This window comes from Procambarus clarkii, chromosome 86 (assembly GCF_040958095.1).
Source record: "Procambarus clarkii isolate CNS0578487 chromosome 86, FALCON_Pclarkii_2.0, whole genome shotgun sequence".
Classification (NCBI taxonomy): domain Eukaryota; kingdom Metazoa; phylum Arthropoda; class Malacostraca; order Decapoda; family Cambaridae; genus Procambarus; species Procambarus clarkii.
Window position 1 is genome coordinate 8,256,935 of NC_091235.1, and position 12,804 is coordinate 8,269,738.

At 46.2% G+C, this 12,804-nt stretch overlaps 1 protein-coding gene across 18 annotated transcripts in view; it reads left to right on the plus strand.

Annotated features, from left to right (window-relative positions):
- sls (sallimus) overlaps positions 1–12,804 on the plus strand; it is a 601,134-nt gene that overhangs the window by 410,499 nt on the left and 177,831 nt on the right. For all 18 annotated transcript variants that reach the window (XM_069317090.1, XM_069317072.1, XM_069317078.1 and 15 more), the window contains 10 exons: positions 6,708–6,879; positions 7,988–8,123; positions 8,602–8,972; positions 9,210–9,448; positions 9,809–9,971; positions 10,154–10,318; positions 10,643–10,825; positions 11,008–11,213; positions 11,343–11,569; positions 12,012–12,155. In XM_069317090.1, the coding sequence (XP_069173191.1) occupies positions 6,708–6,879; positions 7,988–8,123; positions 8,602–8,972; positions 9,210–9,448; positions 9,809–9,971; positions 10,154–10,318; positions 10,643–10,825; positions 11,008–11,213; positions 11,343–11,569; positions 12,012–12,155 (2,006 nt within the window). The remainder of the gene's footprint in view (positions 1–6,707; positions 6,880–7,987; positions 8,124–8,601; positions 8,973–9,209; positions 9,449–9,808; positions 9,972–10,153; positions 10,319–10,642; positions 10,826–11,007; positions 11,214–11,342; positions 11,570–12,011; positions 12,156–12,804) is intronic.

A 12,804-nucleotide genomic window follows, 5' to 3' on the forward strand; every position in this document is an offset into this window, starting at 1 on the left:
TATATATATATATATATATATATATATATATATATATATATATATATATATATAATTTCCGTATTTTGGTACTGTTAACAAATTGCGGCTTCTGCTGTTAGCAATCACTGGGGGGGGGGGGTCTATGAGCCATCCTCTCACTGAACTGACTTCCAATTATCGACTAAATTTCAACATTTTGGCATCTATTTACATTCCAACTGAGGTTAAAATTGAACAGCTTCTTGAATCAACTGTTCTCCCATTAATTTTCGTCTTTATGATGTATGTTGTTCGGTCTTTTATACGATTTATTTGCTATTTTTTTTTTTTTTTTTGCTTTATACTCTTATATATATTGTTTAAGTTTTTATTATCTTCATTTATACTAAATTTTAAAATGTATACGTATTTTAATTTATATTAAATTTAAAAGAATCCTTGAACTTTTTATTGACGAATTTTAGCAAATTTTGCAGAGTAATTGTTATCTATTTTTTTCACGCTGATGGAGTATATTCTCCGAACTGTTTGGTTTGTAAAATAAAGAGAAGACATCTAATGTACGGATCTGTGCGAGGGTGGGGGTGGGGGTGGGGGGAGGTTGGCTTCCCTCCTCTTGGAGTGAAGATAGAGCTGAGAAGCTTATCATTGAACCTATTCGCTCAGATTCCAGTCACAGTCCGCACTGGGAGCTGGGAGATCGAGAGTTATAATGCAAGCTGTACTCTCAGAAAGAACGTCGCTTTTCGTTCGTATGCGTTACATGAGGCCATCAATGGTCGTACTAGACAATGGAAGTGGCTGGCGAAAGTGACGTACTATCCCGTTTTTTGTTTTGGGTCCTCTGGCTGGTTAGGAGAGGACACTTTATATTGTTTTCTTGACGTTGGGGAGCCTTAGGAGAACGAGCTGGGTATGAGGGCAGATCAGCTACGTGACCTTGGCGTTCACTCCAAGTAACTCTGGAGATCAGTAAATGCATCTTGGATTATATGTTGCAGTCGCTTAGTCTTATAAGGCGTCTTTAAAGTAATTTGTCAGTACTTGTCTTGTATCAAATATTGTTTGTTGTTATGCATTTGTTGTGCTAGGAACATTGTTGATGAACATTACATTGTCGGACACTTCGAATGGCTCTGGCATAGTTAGATTATCTTAAGGTTTTGGGCGGAATGTGTAAACCATAACCCAAGGTGATGACGTGACTTACGTCAGTGGAAGGAGATGATTAATGCAGTTTCCAAGCTGACGCCAGGGCGCATTGCTTGAGGAATGCGCGCGGGCGGGCAGGGAGTGTGGTCCCGTGGTGCCCTGCACGCCCACGTGTTGGCATCCGCTGTGGCACGGGTGAGGGGTGCCCACCACCCGCATGCCCACACGCCCACCTCTTTGGCACGCTCTCATCCTAACTCATACTGCCATGACACACGTTCCTCATCACCGCCCTCCTGCCTTCAACGTTATTATTGGCGAAGGCTGGTGCTCATCCTGTCCTGGTGTGTCTCAGCCCCAGGTGTCCTGGTGTGTGTGTCTCAGCCCCAGGTGTCCTGGTGTGTGTGTGTCTCAGCCCCAGGTGTCCTGGTGTGTGTGTCTCAGCCCCAGGTGTCCTGGTGTGTGTGTCTCAGCCCCAGGTGTCCTGGTGTGTGTGTCTCAGTCCCAGGTGTCCTGGTGTGTGTGTCTCAGCCCCAGGTGTCCTGGTGTGTGTGTCTCAGTCCCAGGTGTCCTGGTGTGTGTCTCAGCCCCAGGTGTCCTGGTGTGTGTGTCTCAGCCCCAGGTGTCCTGGTGTGTGTGTCTCAGTCCCAGGTGTGTGTGTCTCAGCCCCAGGTGTCCTGGTGTGTGTGTCTCAGCCCCAGGTGTCCTGGTGTGTGTGTCTCAGCCCCAGGTGTCCTGGTGTGTGTGTCTCAGCCCCAGGTGTCCTGGTGTGTGTGTCTCAGCCCCAGGTGTCCTGGTGTGTGTGTCTCAGCCCCAGGTGTCCTGGTGTGTGTGTCTCAGTCCCAGGTGTCCTGGTGTGTGTGTGCGTGTCTCAGCCCCAGGTGTCCTGGTGTGTGTGTCTCAGCCCCAGGTGTCCTGGTGTGTGTGTCTCAGCCCCAGGTGTCCTGGTGTGTGTGTGTGTGTCTCAGCCCCAGGTGTTCTGGTGTGTGTGTGTGTGTGTGTGTGTGTGTGTGTGTGTGTGTGTGTGTAATTACCTAAGTGTAATTACCTAAGTGTAGTTACAGGATGAGAGCTACGCTCGTGGTGTCCCGTCTTCCCAGCACTCTTTGTCATATAACGCTTTGAAACTACTGACGGTCTTGGCCTCCACCACCTTCTCACTTAACTTGTTCCAACCGTCTACCACTCTATTTGCGAAGGTGAATTTTCTTATATTTCTTCGGCATCTGTGTTTAGCTAGTTTAAATCTATGACCTCTTGTTCTTGAAATTCCAGGTCTCAGGAAGTCTTCCCTGTCGATTTTATCAATTCCTGTAACTATTTTGTATGTAGTGATCATATCACCTCTTTTTCTTCTGTCTTCTAGTTTTGGCATATTTAATGCTTCTAACCTCTCCTCGTAGCTCTTGCCCTTCAGTTCTGGGAGCCACTTAGTAGCATGTCTTTGCACCTTTTCCAGTTTGTTGATGTGCTTCTTAAGATATGGGCACCACACAACAGCTGCATATTCTAGCTTTGGCCTAACAAAAGTCATGAACAATTTCTTTAGTATATCGCCATCCATGTATTTAAATGCAATTCTGAAGTTAGAAAGCATAGCATAGGCTCCTTGCACAATATTCTTTATGTGGTCCTCAGGTGATAGTTTTCTATCTAGAACCACTCCTAGATCTCTTTCTTTATCAGAATTCTTTAAAGATTTCTCACATAATATATAGGTTGTGTGGGGTCTATGTTCTCCTATTCCACATTCCATAACATGACATTTATTAACATTAAATTCCATTTGCCAAGTGGTGCTCCATATACTTATTTTGTCCAGGTCTTCTTGAAGGGCATGACAGTCATCTAAATTTCTTATCCTTCCTATTATCTTAGCATCATCAGCAAACATGTTCATATAATTCTGTATACCAACTGGTAGATCATTTATGTACACAATAAACATCACTGGTGCAAGAACTGAACCCTGTGGTACTCCACTTGTGACATTTCTCCATTCTGATACATTGCCTCTGATTACTGCCCTCATTTTTCTATCAGTCAGAAAATTTTTCATCCATGATAGAAGCTTACCTGTCACCCCTCCAATATATCCAATATATAATATATATAACAATATATAACACACACAATAGTGTGTGTGTGTGTGTGTGTGTGTGTGTGTGTGTGTGTGTGTGTGTGTGTGTGTGTCTCTCAGCCCCCAGGTTCTCACACCCGCGGTCCACGATCGACTCTAATGTTAAATTAAAAACTTTGTGTGCTTTTGTGGGATGAGGTGGTGTATCAGAGTGACTGTAGGGATGTTGTATTGGGAATGAGGGGGTGTAGGGATGTTGTAGTGAGGATGAGGGGGTGTAGGGATGTTGTATTGAGAATGAGGGGGTGTAGGGATGTTGTAGTGAGGATGAGGGGGTGTAGGGATGTTGTATTGAGAATGAGGGGGTGTAGGGATGTTGTAGTGAGGATGAGGGGGTGTAGGGATGTTGTATTGAGAATGAGGGGGTGTAGGGATGTTGTAGTGAGGATGAGGGGGTGTAGGGATGTTGTATTGAGAATGAGGGGGTGTAGGGATGTTGTAGTGAGGATGAGGGGGTGTAGGGATGTTGTAGTGAGGATGAGGGGGTGTAGGGATGTTGTAGTGAGGATGAGGGGGTGTAGGGATGTTGTAGTGAGGATGAGGGGGTGTAGGGATGTTGTAGTGAGGATGAGGGGGTGTAGGGATGTTGTAGTGAGGATGAGGGGGTGTAGGGATGTTGTAGTGAGGATGAGGGGGTGTAGGGATGTTGTAGTGAGGATGAGGGGGTGTAGGGATGTTGTAGTGAGGATGAGGGGGTGTAGGGATGTTGTAGTGAGGATGAGGGGGTGTAGGGATGTTGTAGTGAGGATGAGGGGGTGTAGGGATGTTGTAGTGAGGATGAGGGGGTGTAGGGATGTTGTAGTGAGGATGAGGGGGTGTAGGGATGTTGTAGTGAGGATGAGGGGTGTAGGGATGTTGTATTGAGGATGAGGGGGTGTAGGGATGTTGTATTGAGGATGAGGGGGTGTAGGGATGTTGTAGTGAGGATGAGGGGGTGTAGGGATGTTGTAGTGAGGATGGGGGGGGGTGTAGGGCGTAAATGAGGTGGTATAGGTGTGTGGATGAGGTGGAATAGCAGTGTGAACAAATCATTCCAGTTAGACTCATGGGGCCAGATTCACGAAGCAGTTACGCAAGCACTTTCGAACCTGTACATCTTTTCTCAATCTTTGGCGGCTTTATTTATAATTATTAAACAGATAATGAGCTCGGAAGCACCAGGAGGCTGTTTATAACAATAACAACAGTTGATTGGCAAGTTTTCATGCTTGTAAACTACTTAATAAATGTAACCAAAGTCGTCAAAGATTGAGGAAAGATGTACACGTTCGTAAGTGCTTGCGTAACTGCTTCGTGAAACTGGCCCCTGGTCAGTAAAGACAAGGAGGGCAGCCCCCTCGCATGATGCATCATACTCTGCACATTAATGTAGACAGATAGTGACTACATAAGATAGATGTGTGGCGAGGTGTGCTATAGTATGTTGTGTGCTAATATCTGTGTAAGTGTGTGAGTGTGTAGTCTTGCAGTCACAGCTTAATCTCTTTGTCACAAGTATGCTTACTGAAATATCTCCTGTTTTTATAATAAATATCACGTGTTTAGTTTTGGGAAAGAAAAATATATGCAGAAAACTTTCATCTGGTCTATCGAGGAATCTGTAATGGAGGAACCTTCCTTTTGGAATCTGCCTCGTATGGGCCAATAGGCTTTCTGCAGTTACCTTTGTTCTTGTGTTCTTTACTTACTCTTTTCGACAGAACCTTTAATATAGATATTTCATAAGTAATATCAACTCAGCTAATTTACGTATTCTGTCAAGGCTTTACCATGTGGGACTTGTAAATCATTATTAGTCTCACACGTTGAAGTGCAGGGAAGACTGCTGAATATCGCCGGTGGTAGTATGGGATCTTCGACCATACTTACGGTCAAAGTTCACTTAGGTTGACTAGTTGTGAAATGTGGAGGGTAATGTCCGTGGAGTGTGAGAGTCCGCGTGCTTAATAATTTCCTTTTTGCTGTTCTTTCCAGTACATTTGTGATCTTTTATAAGTTATCTTGAGGTTATCTTGAGATGATTTTGGGGCTTAGCGTCCCCGCGGCCCAGTCCTTGACCAGGCCTCCTTTTTGTTACACACCCCCAAGACAAGAACAAGATTTTAATATGCTAATTTTGTTAAATTCTGTGATGTATCTGTTATTTGGTACTGTTCACTCAACATTGTGTCAGTTTAACCATTAGTAAGTCAACCGACTGACTTGTTTAACAACTTATTTGTTCAGCCTGGAATCAGATCAACCTCGTGGACTTGTATGTAGCTTATTTATCGCAACAATAAGTCAGTATATCTACCCGGATAAGACAAGAACAGCTGTTTGACCATATAATCCTTCTGTCACAAGTCAGTTCAAACGTCTAATTAAACAAATACAGTGGGCTGGCTATGGTCCAGTGCGGCCGGCCCGTACCTGTGCTCCGTACCTGTGCTCCATACCTGTGCTTCGTACCTGTGCTTCGTACCTGTGCTCCGTACCTACACTCCGTACCTGTGCTCCTTACCTGTGCTCCGTACCTGCACTCCGTACCTGTGCTCCGTACCTGCACTCCGTACCTGTGCACTGTACCTACCCTCCGTACCTGTGCTCCGTACCCACACTCCGTACCTGCACTCCGTACCTGTGCACCGTACCTGCACTCCGTACCTGTGCTCTGTACCAACCCTCAGTACCTGTGCTCCGTACCCGCACTCCATACCTGTGCTCCGTACCTACCCTCCGTACCCGCACTCCGTACCTGTGCTCCGTACCTAGCCTTCGTACCTGTACAGTATTGACAACTGCATGAGAGTAACTACCAGATGGCGTGACTATCAATTCCGAGAGGGCTGAGCTGATGTGTGAATATCGGGATGAAGGCTTTCCACCAGTAGTACAATGTTGTGTTATTAGTTATCTGGTCTTGAGAAATTATTGAAGCTGTGCGATGGGATCGAATTCCCATCTCTGAGCTCCTCAGGCACACGCACCACCGACTAGACCATGATGGGCTTATTAACAGTATCTGAATCTCTTATATGTGGCCATCATTGCCCTGTTGGTAATGCGTGTGTGTATGACGGGGTTGAGGGGTTCGATCCTATTATATGGCTTCAATAAGTGATTGTAGATACATTACGTTCTTGCGATATCCTCTTTAATAAATCTTTTGCTGTTGACCAAACCACACACTAAAAAATGAAGGTACTTCACTTTTATCCACCAATAAACCACAATATCCACCAAAAAATTCTCGGCAGCGCGAGACTGCCGAAACGACAACGTTTCGGTCCGTCCTGGACCATTCTCAAGTCGAAACGTCGTCGTCCCTTCACTTTCTAGTGTGTGGTTTGGTCAACATATTTCAGCCAGGTTATTATGACTCCTCGTCTGCCAATCTTTTGCTGTTAGTTAAGGTGCGCGTCGTCATTAATGTTGGTTTTCTCCCTTACAGCGTGGGCCTGCCGCCGGGCGCGTCCCCGCCGGTGTTCGAACAGATCTTCCGCAATGCTCGCTTCGCCCAAGGCGGTGACGCCATGTTCGAGGGGAAGGTCACGGGCAATCCCAAACCCACAGTCACCTGGACCCGCAAGGGTGCACAGATCGCCTCCGGTAATAAATACCAGGTGAGTATTGTGGGGCGCCGACCCCCCCCCCCATCCACACACACACACCCCACCCTGCCCCACCACCCTGTCCCACCAGCCTGTCCCACCACCCTGTCCCACCACCCTGCCCCATTACCCTGTCCCATCACCCTGTCCCACCATCCTGTCCCACCACCCTGCCCCATCACCCTGTCCCACCATCCTGTCCCATCACCCTGTCCCATCACCCTGTCCCATCACCCTGTCCCACTACCCTGTCCCACCAACCTGTCCCATCACCCAGTCCCATCACCCTGTCCTACCACCCTGTTTCGTCACCCTGTCCCATCACCCTGTCCCACCACCCTGTCCCACCACCCTGTCCCATCACCCTGTCCCATCACCCTGTCCCACCACCCTGTCCCACCACCCTGCCCCACCACCCTGTCCCATCACCCTATCCCATCACCCTATCCCACCACCCCCTTCCTCACATCCCAACTGCAGACCTCAAAGGCCTCTAGTGTATGGCCCTCTAGTAATCACCTCATTCCATCACTCATAATAATATATTTTTTACTATATCATATTAGTATTAAAGCTATACAAAACATTGCAAACTTTAATTAGTATTAACACAGAGACTTTACTCGAAATAAAGCTTCCGAGGATTTATTATAGATGTTAAAGCTAAGTAAAGATATCTGCAAAGATATTAACTGCAAGGAATTCAGTACCGCTGCATTGTTATTTATTTATTTATTTATTTATTTATATATATACAAGAAGGTACATTGGGATTGTGAGGATACATGGCATAGTTGACCAGACCACACACTAGAAGTTGAAGGGACGACGACGTTTCGGTCTGTCCTGGACCATTCTCAAGTCGATTGTGAAATCGACAGCCCTCTCACAATCGACTTGAGAATGGTCCAGGACGGACCGAAACGTCGTCGTCCCTTCAACTTCTAGTGTGTGGTCTGGTCAACATACTTCAGCCACGTTATTGTGACTCATCGCCTGCACATGGCATAGTAATTACAATCTTGTAAAGTCACTAGTACGCGCAGCGTTTCGGGCAGAAACCATTATTTAATAATTAGTGGTTGAATGTGAGTGTTGATGTGGGTTGTGGTGGCCGCAGGTGACTCACAACGAAACGACAGGTGTAGTGACCTTACACATTACCGCCATCGGCCCCGGCGACGAGGGAGAGTACACCTGCACCGCCGCCAACCAGTACGGCGAGGCCATATGCACGGTTTACATCCAGCCCGAGGGTGAGTATACCTCTCACACCCCTCTAGTTTACGTCCAGCCCGAGGGTGAGTATACCTCTCACACCCCTCTAGTTTACGTCCAGCCCGAGGGTGAGTATACCTCTCACACCCCTCTAATTTACGTCCAGCCCGAGGGTGAGTATACCTCTCACACCCCTCTAGTTTACGTCCAGCCCGAGGGTGAGTATACCTCGCACAACCCTCTAGTTTACGTCCAGCCCGAGGGTGAGTATACCTCGCACAACCCTCTAGTTTACGTCCAGCCCGAGGGTGAGTATACCTCTCACACCCTCTAGTTTACGTCCAGCCTGAGGGTGAGTATACTCCTCACACCCCCTATTGTCTAGGCCCAGCCCGAGGGTGAGTATACTTTCATTTCGTGAATCTTATTCTTAATCCAAAATTTATGCAAAGATGAAATGTTCAATATATATTTTGTGTGGTTTCACGAGTGTTAATAATAAGTTGGTTTTGCCAGCGGCCTTCATGATGCAGCAACAGCGCCAGCAGCAGCAGTCTATGTCACAACAAAGCAAGTCCATTATGCAGCAGCAACATATGTCGCAGCAATCATTTTCTCAGCAGCAGCAGCAGCAACATATGATGTCGGTGCAAAATGGACTCATGGAATCCTTCCGTGTGGACACCTTCGAGTACCGGCTGCTTCACGAGGTGGAGTTCCGTCAGTCGCTGACCACGCGGCTGGCGGGGGAGGTGGAGTTGGAGGTCGGAGCTATCCAGGGCCCTCCCCAGGCGCCTCAGCTCCAGCAGAAGCCCCGCTCCACCAAGGTCTCCGATGGAGGCAACGCCACTTTCACCGTCAGCGTCAGCGGCCACCCGTCGCCTAGGGTATGTCTAATCTGCGTTTACTGCAATCTGGAAACACTGTTAATGTTTTGCAATAAATATGAATCATACAAAATGCAACATAGTATCAATCGTGGGACTTACGTAGATCAAAGGAGATGGTTTGTTGACCACAGGACAAATTCACTGCAGTACCGCTGGCCTTATTAAAATACTACACAAAAACTAGCGCCAAGAAAACAAGGGTTTTGATACTAACGTGAATCCTATTTGTTTCAGGTTGTTTGGTTCAAGAACGGAATACGTCTTCAGGCCAGTGATAAGTACCTGATGACCCAGTCTGCCGGACAAGTAACCCTGGTGGTGAAGCAGGTGAACTCCATGGACAATGGCTTCTACACCATGCTGGCGGAGAACAACTCGGGCTGCACCGTCGCCTCCGCCCAGCTGGCCGTCGTGCCCCGGGGCGAGATCACTAATGGCGTCCCCGTTCCTGAGATCATCCGCCCCGATAGGATGTAAGTCGCTCTTATGTTGATATCAAGCCGGATGCCGTGCTTCTGCTAAATGATTTATTCGTATAATAATGCACGGGAATGGCCGGATATTGAGATTCTGATTTAATTAGTTGATGATTTGGCTAAACTTAAAAATATTCGCAAAAAACAAACATTGTGGTCAGCTTACTAGTTGGGAATCATCGAGGCGTCTGCCTAAATAATATAATTTGGTTGAGACAAAAATATTAATATCAATATTCAATGAAATTGAGAAAATATTAATTGTAGAAAACTTGAAAATTGCTTAAATTCTCACGGGGAAAGTTGGGAGATATGTTGGTTGTTGAGATGACGTTTGTGTGTGTGTGTGTTTATCAGGGAGCAGCAGCAGGCTCCCCACGAGGCGGTGGAACCAGACACGGGAGACGACACCAGCAAGTCGATGGAGCCCAAGTTTGTCCGCGGCCCCACCGACCGCGAAGTGCAGGAGGGCAGGATGGTGCGCTTCGATGCTCGCGTCTCTGGCAGACCTTATCCAGAGGTAAGGATAGACCCACACCTTATATAGACCTTATCCAGACATTATCCAGAGATAATTACTCATTTTGAGCAATATATGCATGTTACTGTGGCTGAGTTACTTACTCAGTTTCATGTTTAATACTTATGAAAAATACGTAAAGCTCACCCGTGTCTGACAACGGCCATAATGATGTGGAACAGGTGGCGTGGTATATTAACGGCGTACTGGTAGTGGACGACGCCACCCACAAGGTGCTGGTGAACGAGGCGGGCAACCACTCCCTCATGATCAACAGGGCCTCCCTCAAGGACACCGGCGTCATCACCTGCGTCGCCAGGAACAAGACGGGAGAGGCCACATTCCAGGTACGTCCTGGCGTAAAACTTCCTTTGAGTCATGTCAAGCTATATCTGTAATGGTATCTATATTCTATTATAATCATATGATTTCATTATATTGGAAACGTTTCACTCGCTTCATGTTTAGCATAATCCAAGAGCTTTTAGGCTTCGCAAAATTTCAATTTTTCATCGTGAACACGTTCTTCATCGCTGTCTTCTCTTTACTCGTGTATATTTATAAAAACAACATGCAATGATGCATTAATTTGTGAAATAATAACCACTGTGAAGAAAAAACACAGCACAGGTCAATCCAATGTTGATGATTTACCATTGTTTCCGGTACAGTGTCAGCTGAACGTTCTGGAGATGCAGCAGATGGTGTCCCCCAAGTTCGTGGAGCGGTTCCAGCAGTGCTCGGTGTCTGAGGGGGAGACAGTGGTGCTCCAGTGCCGCGCCGTCGGCACCCCCACGCCTGTCCTCTCATGGCAGAAGGACGGCGTCTCCGTCGAGAATACACAAAATGTTATGGTAAATAACGAGTCAATTACCTGGGGTTGAATAAGTACGATCTCTCAGCCTCAGAAAGTAGTATAAATGACATTTCAGGGAGTCTTTTGGATCCTTTATATATATACGCGTATATTTGTAGTTATTGATTGCTTACTTGATCCACTCTTGATGATTAACGGTAATTGTGTGTTGTATTGTAGGTGCAGTACGACCAGAACGGAGCGTCGTGCTTGCAGATCCTGAGTGCTGGCGCCGCAGACGCCGGCTGGTATCAGTGCAACGCCCAGAACGCCGCCGGATCCACAGCAACCCGCGCCCGCCTGCACGTCAAGACCCCTGCGGCTCCAGCACCTTCAGCACCCTTCCGACCTCACTTCCCCAAGCCTACTAAGATTATCGAACCCGAGTAAGATGACCTTCCTTTACTAATGATTTTTGAACTGAATATTCACAATTATTGTGTATAATACGATAATTCAATAACTGAATTACTGCTATTTTTACGTAAATGTTTAACAATTATTTTGTTGTGTAGGCCTGAACCCGAGCCCGAACTCATCATCCTGCGTCCCGTGGAGCGGGCTCACCACGTCCCCAAGGCCCCTGAGGAGGAGCAGACCGAACCCCCTAAGTTTACACATCCCCTGAGGGATATCGATATTGTCGAGGGTACTCGTGCCCATTTCGAAGCTAAGGTGATTCCCGTCGGTGATGCCACGATGAATATTGAATGGCTCATCGACGGGAGACCTATCTCTGCCAGTAAGTATTCAGTTCAGTGTATAGAACACAGATTTGAGCACCATAAACACAAGACTGAACACCATAAACACAAGATTGAGCACCATAAACACAAGTCTGACACCATAAACACAAGACTGAACACCATAAACACAAGATTGAGCATCATAAACACAAGTCTGACACCATAAACACAAGTCTGACACCATAAACACAAGACTGAACACCATAAACACAAGATTGAGCACCATAAACACAAGTCTGACACCATAAACACACGACTGAACACCATAAACACAAGACTGAGCACCATAAACACAAACTACTGGGCTTCTCCAACATTTCATTATCCTGAATATAACTAGTCATTTACTCTTTAAAAACATCTGCAGACAGCAGTCCTGTAAATGCTTCTTTATTAATTGAGGGTTCTTAGAAAATCTTAATCATTTCCTTCCATCAGGTTCCCGTGCAACTGTGACTTACCGTTTCGGCTTCGTAGCCCTGGATATCCTTAATGTTATCAACGCGGATGCCGGCGTCTACACCTGCCGCGCCACCAACGTCAAGGGCCAGGCCGAAACCTCTGCCAACCTTCGGGTAACAGGTAAGTTCACTATATGCTCAGTGATTTACTCAGGTAAGTTCATTATGTGCTCAGTGACTTACTCGGGTAAGTTCACTATATGCTCAGTGACCGGGTAAGTTCACTATGTGCTCAGCGACTTACTCGGGTAAGTTCACTATATGCTCAGTGACCTACTCGGGTAAGTTCACTATGTGCTCAGTGACTTACTCGGGTAAGTTCACTATATGCTCAGTGTTTTACTCGGGTAAGTTCACTATATGCTCAGTGTTTTACTTGGATAAGTTCACTATATGCTCAGTGATTTACTCGGATAAGTTCACTATATGCTCAGTGATTTACTCGGATAAGTTCACTATATGCTCAGTGATTTACTTGGGTAAACATATGCTCAATGTTTTCAAATGAGAAACTTTTAAACATTTGTAGTGTTCAACTCTATTTTTGTAAACTGTTGTTAAAATATATCCGTTTAAGTTCTCAAATACAGTGTGTAATGGTTAATGGCCAAAGCGGAATCATTTAGCATTAAATATTTGTATTATTTGATTGATTGATGAAGATTAAGCCACTCAAGAGGTGGCACGGGCATGAGTATCCCGTAATTGTATTATTTCCTATGAGCTGGTATATATTCGAGGGTCCTGGTATTACAGTCGGGTTCGTTCTC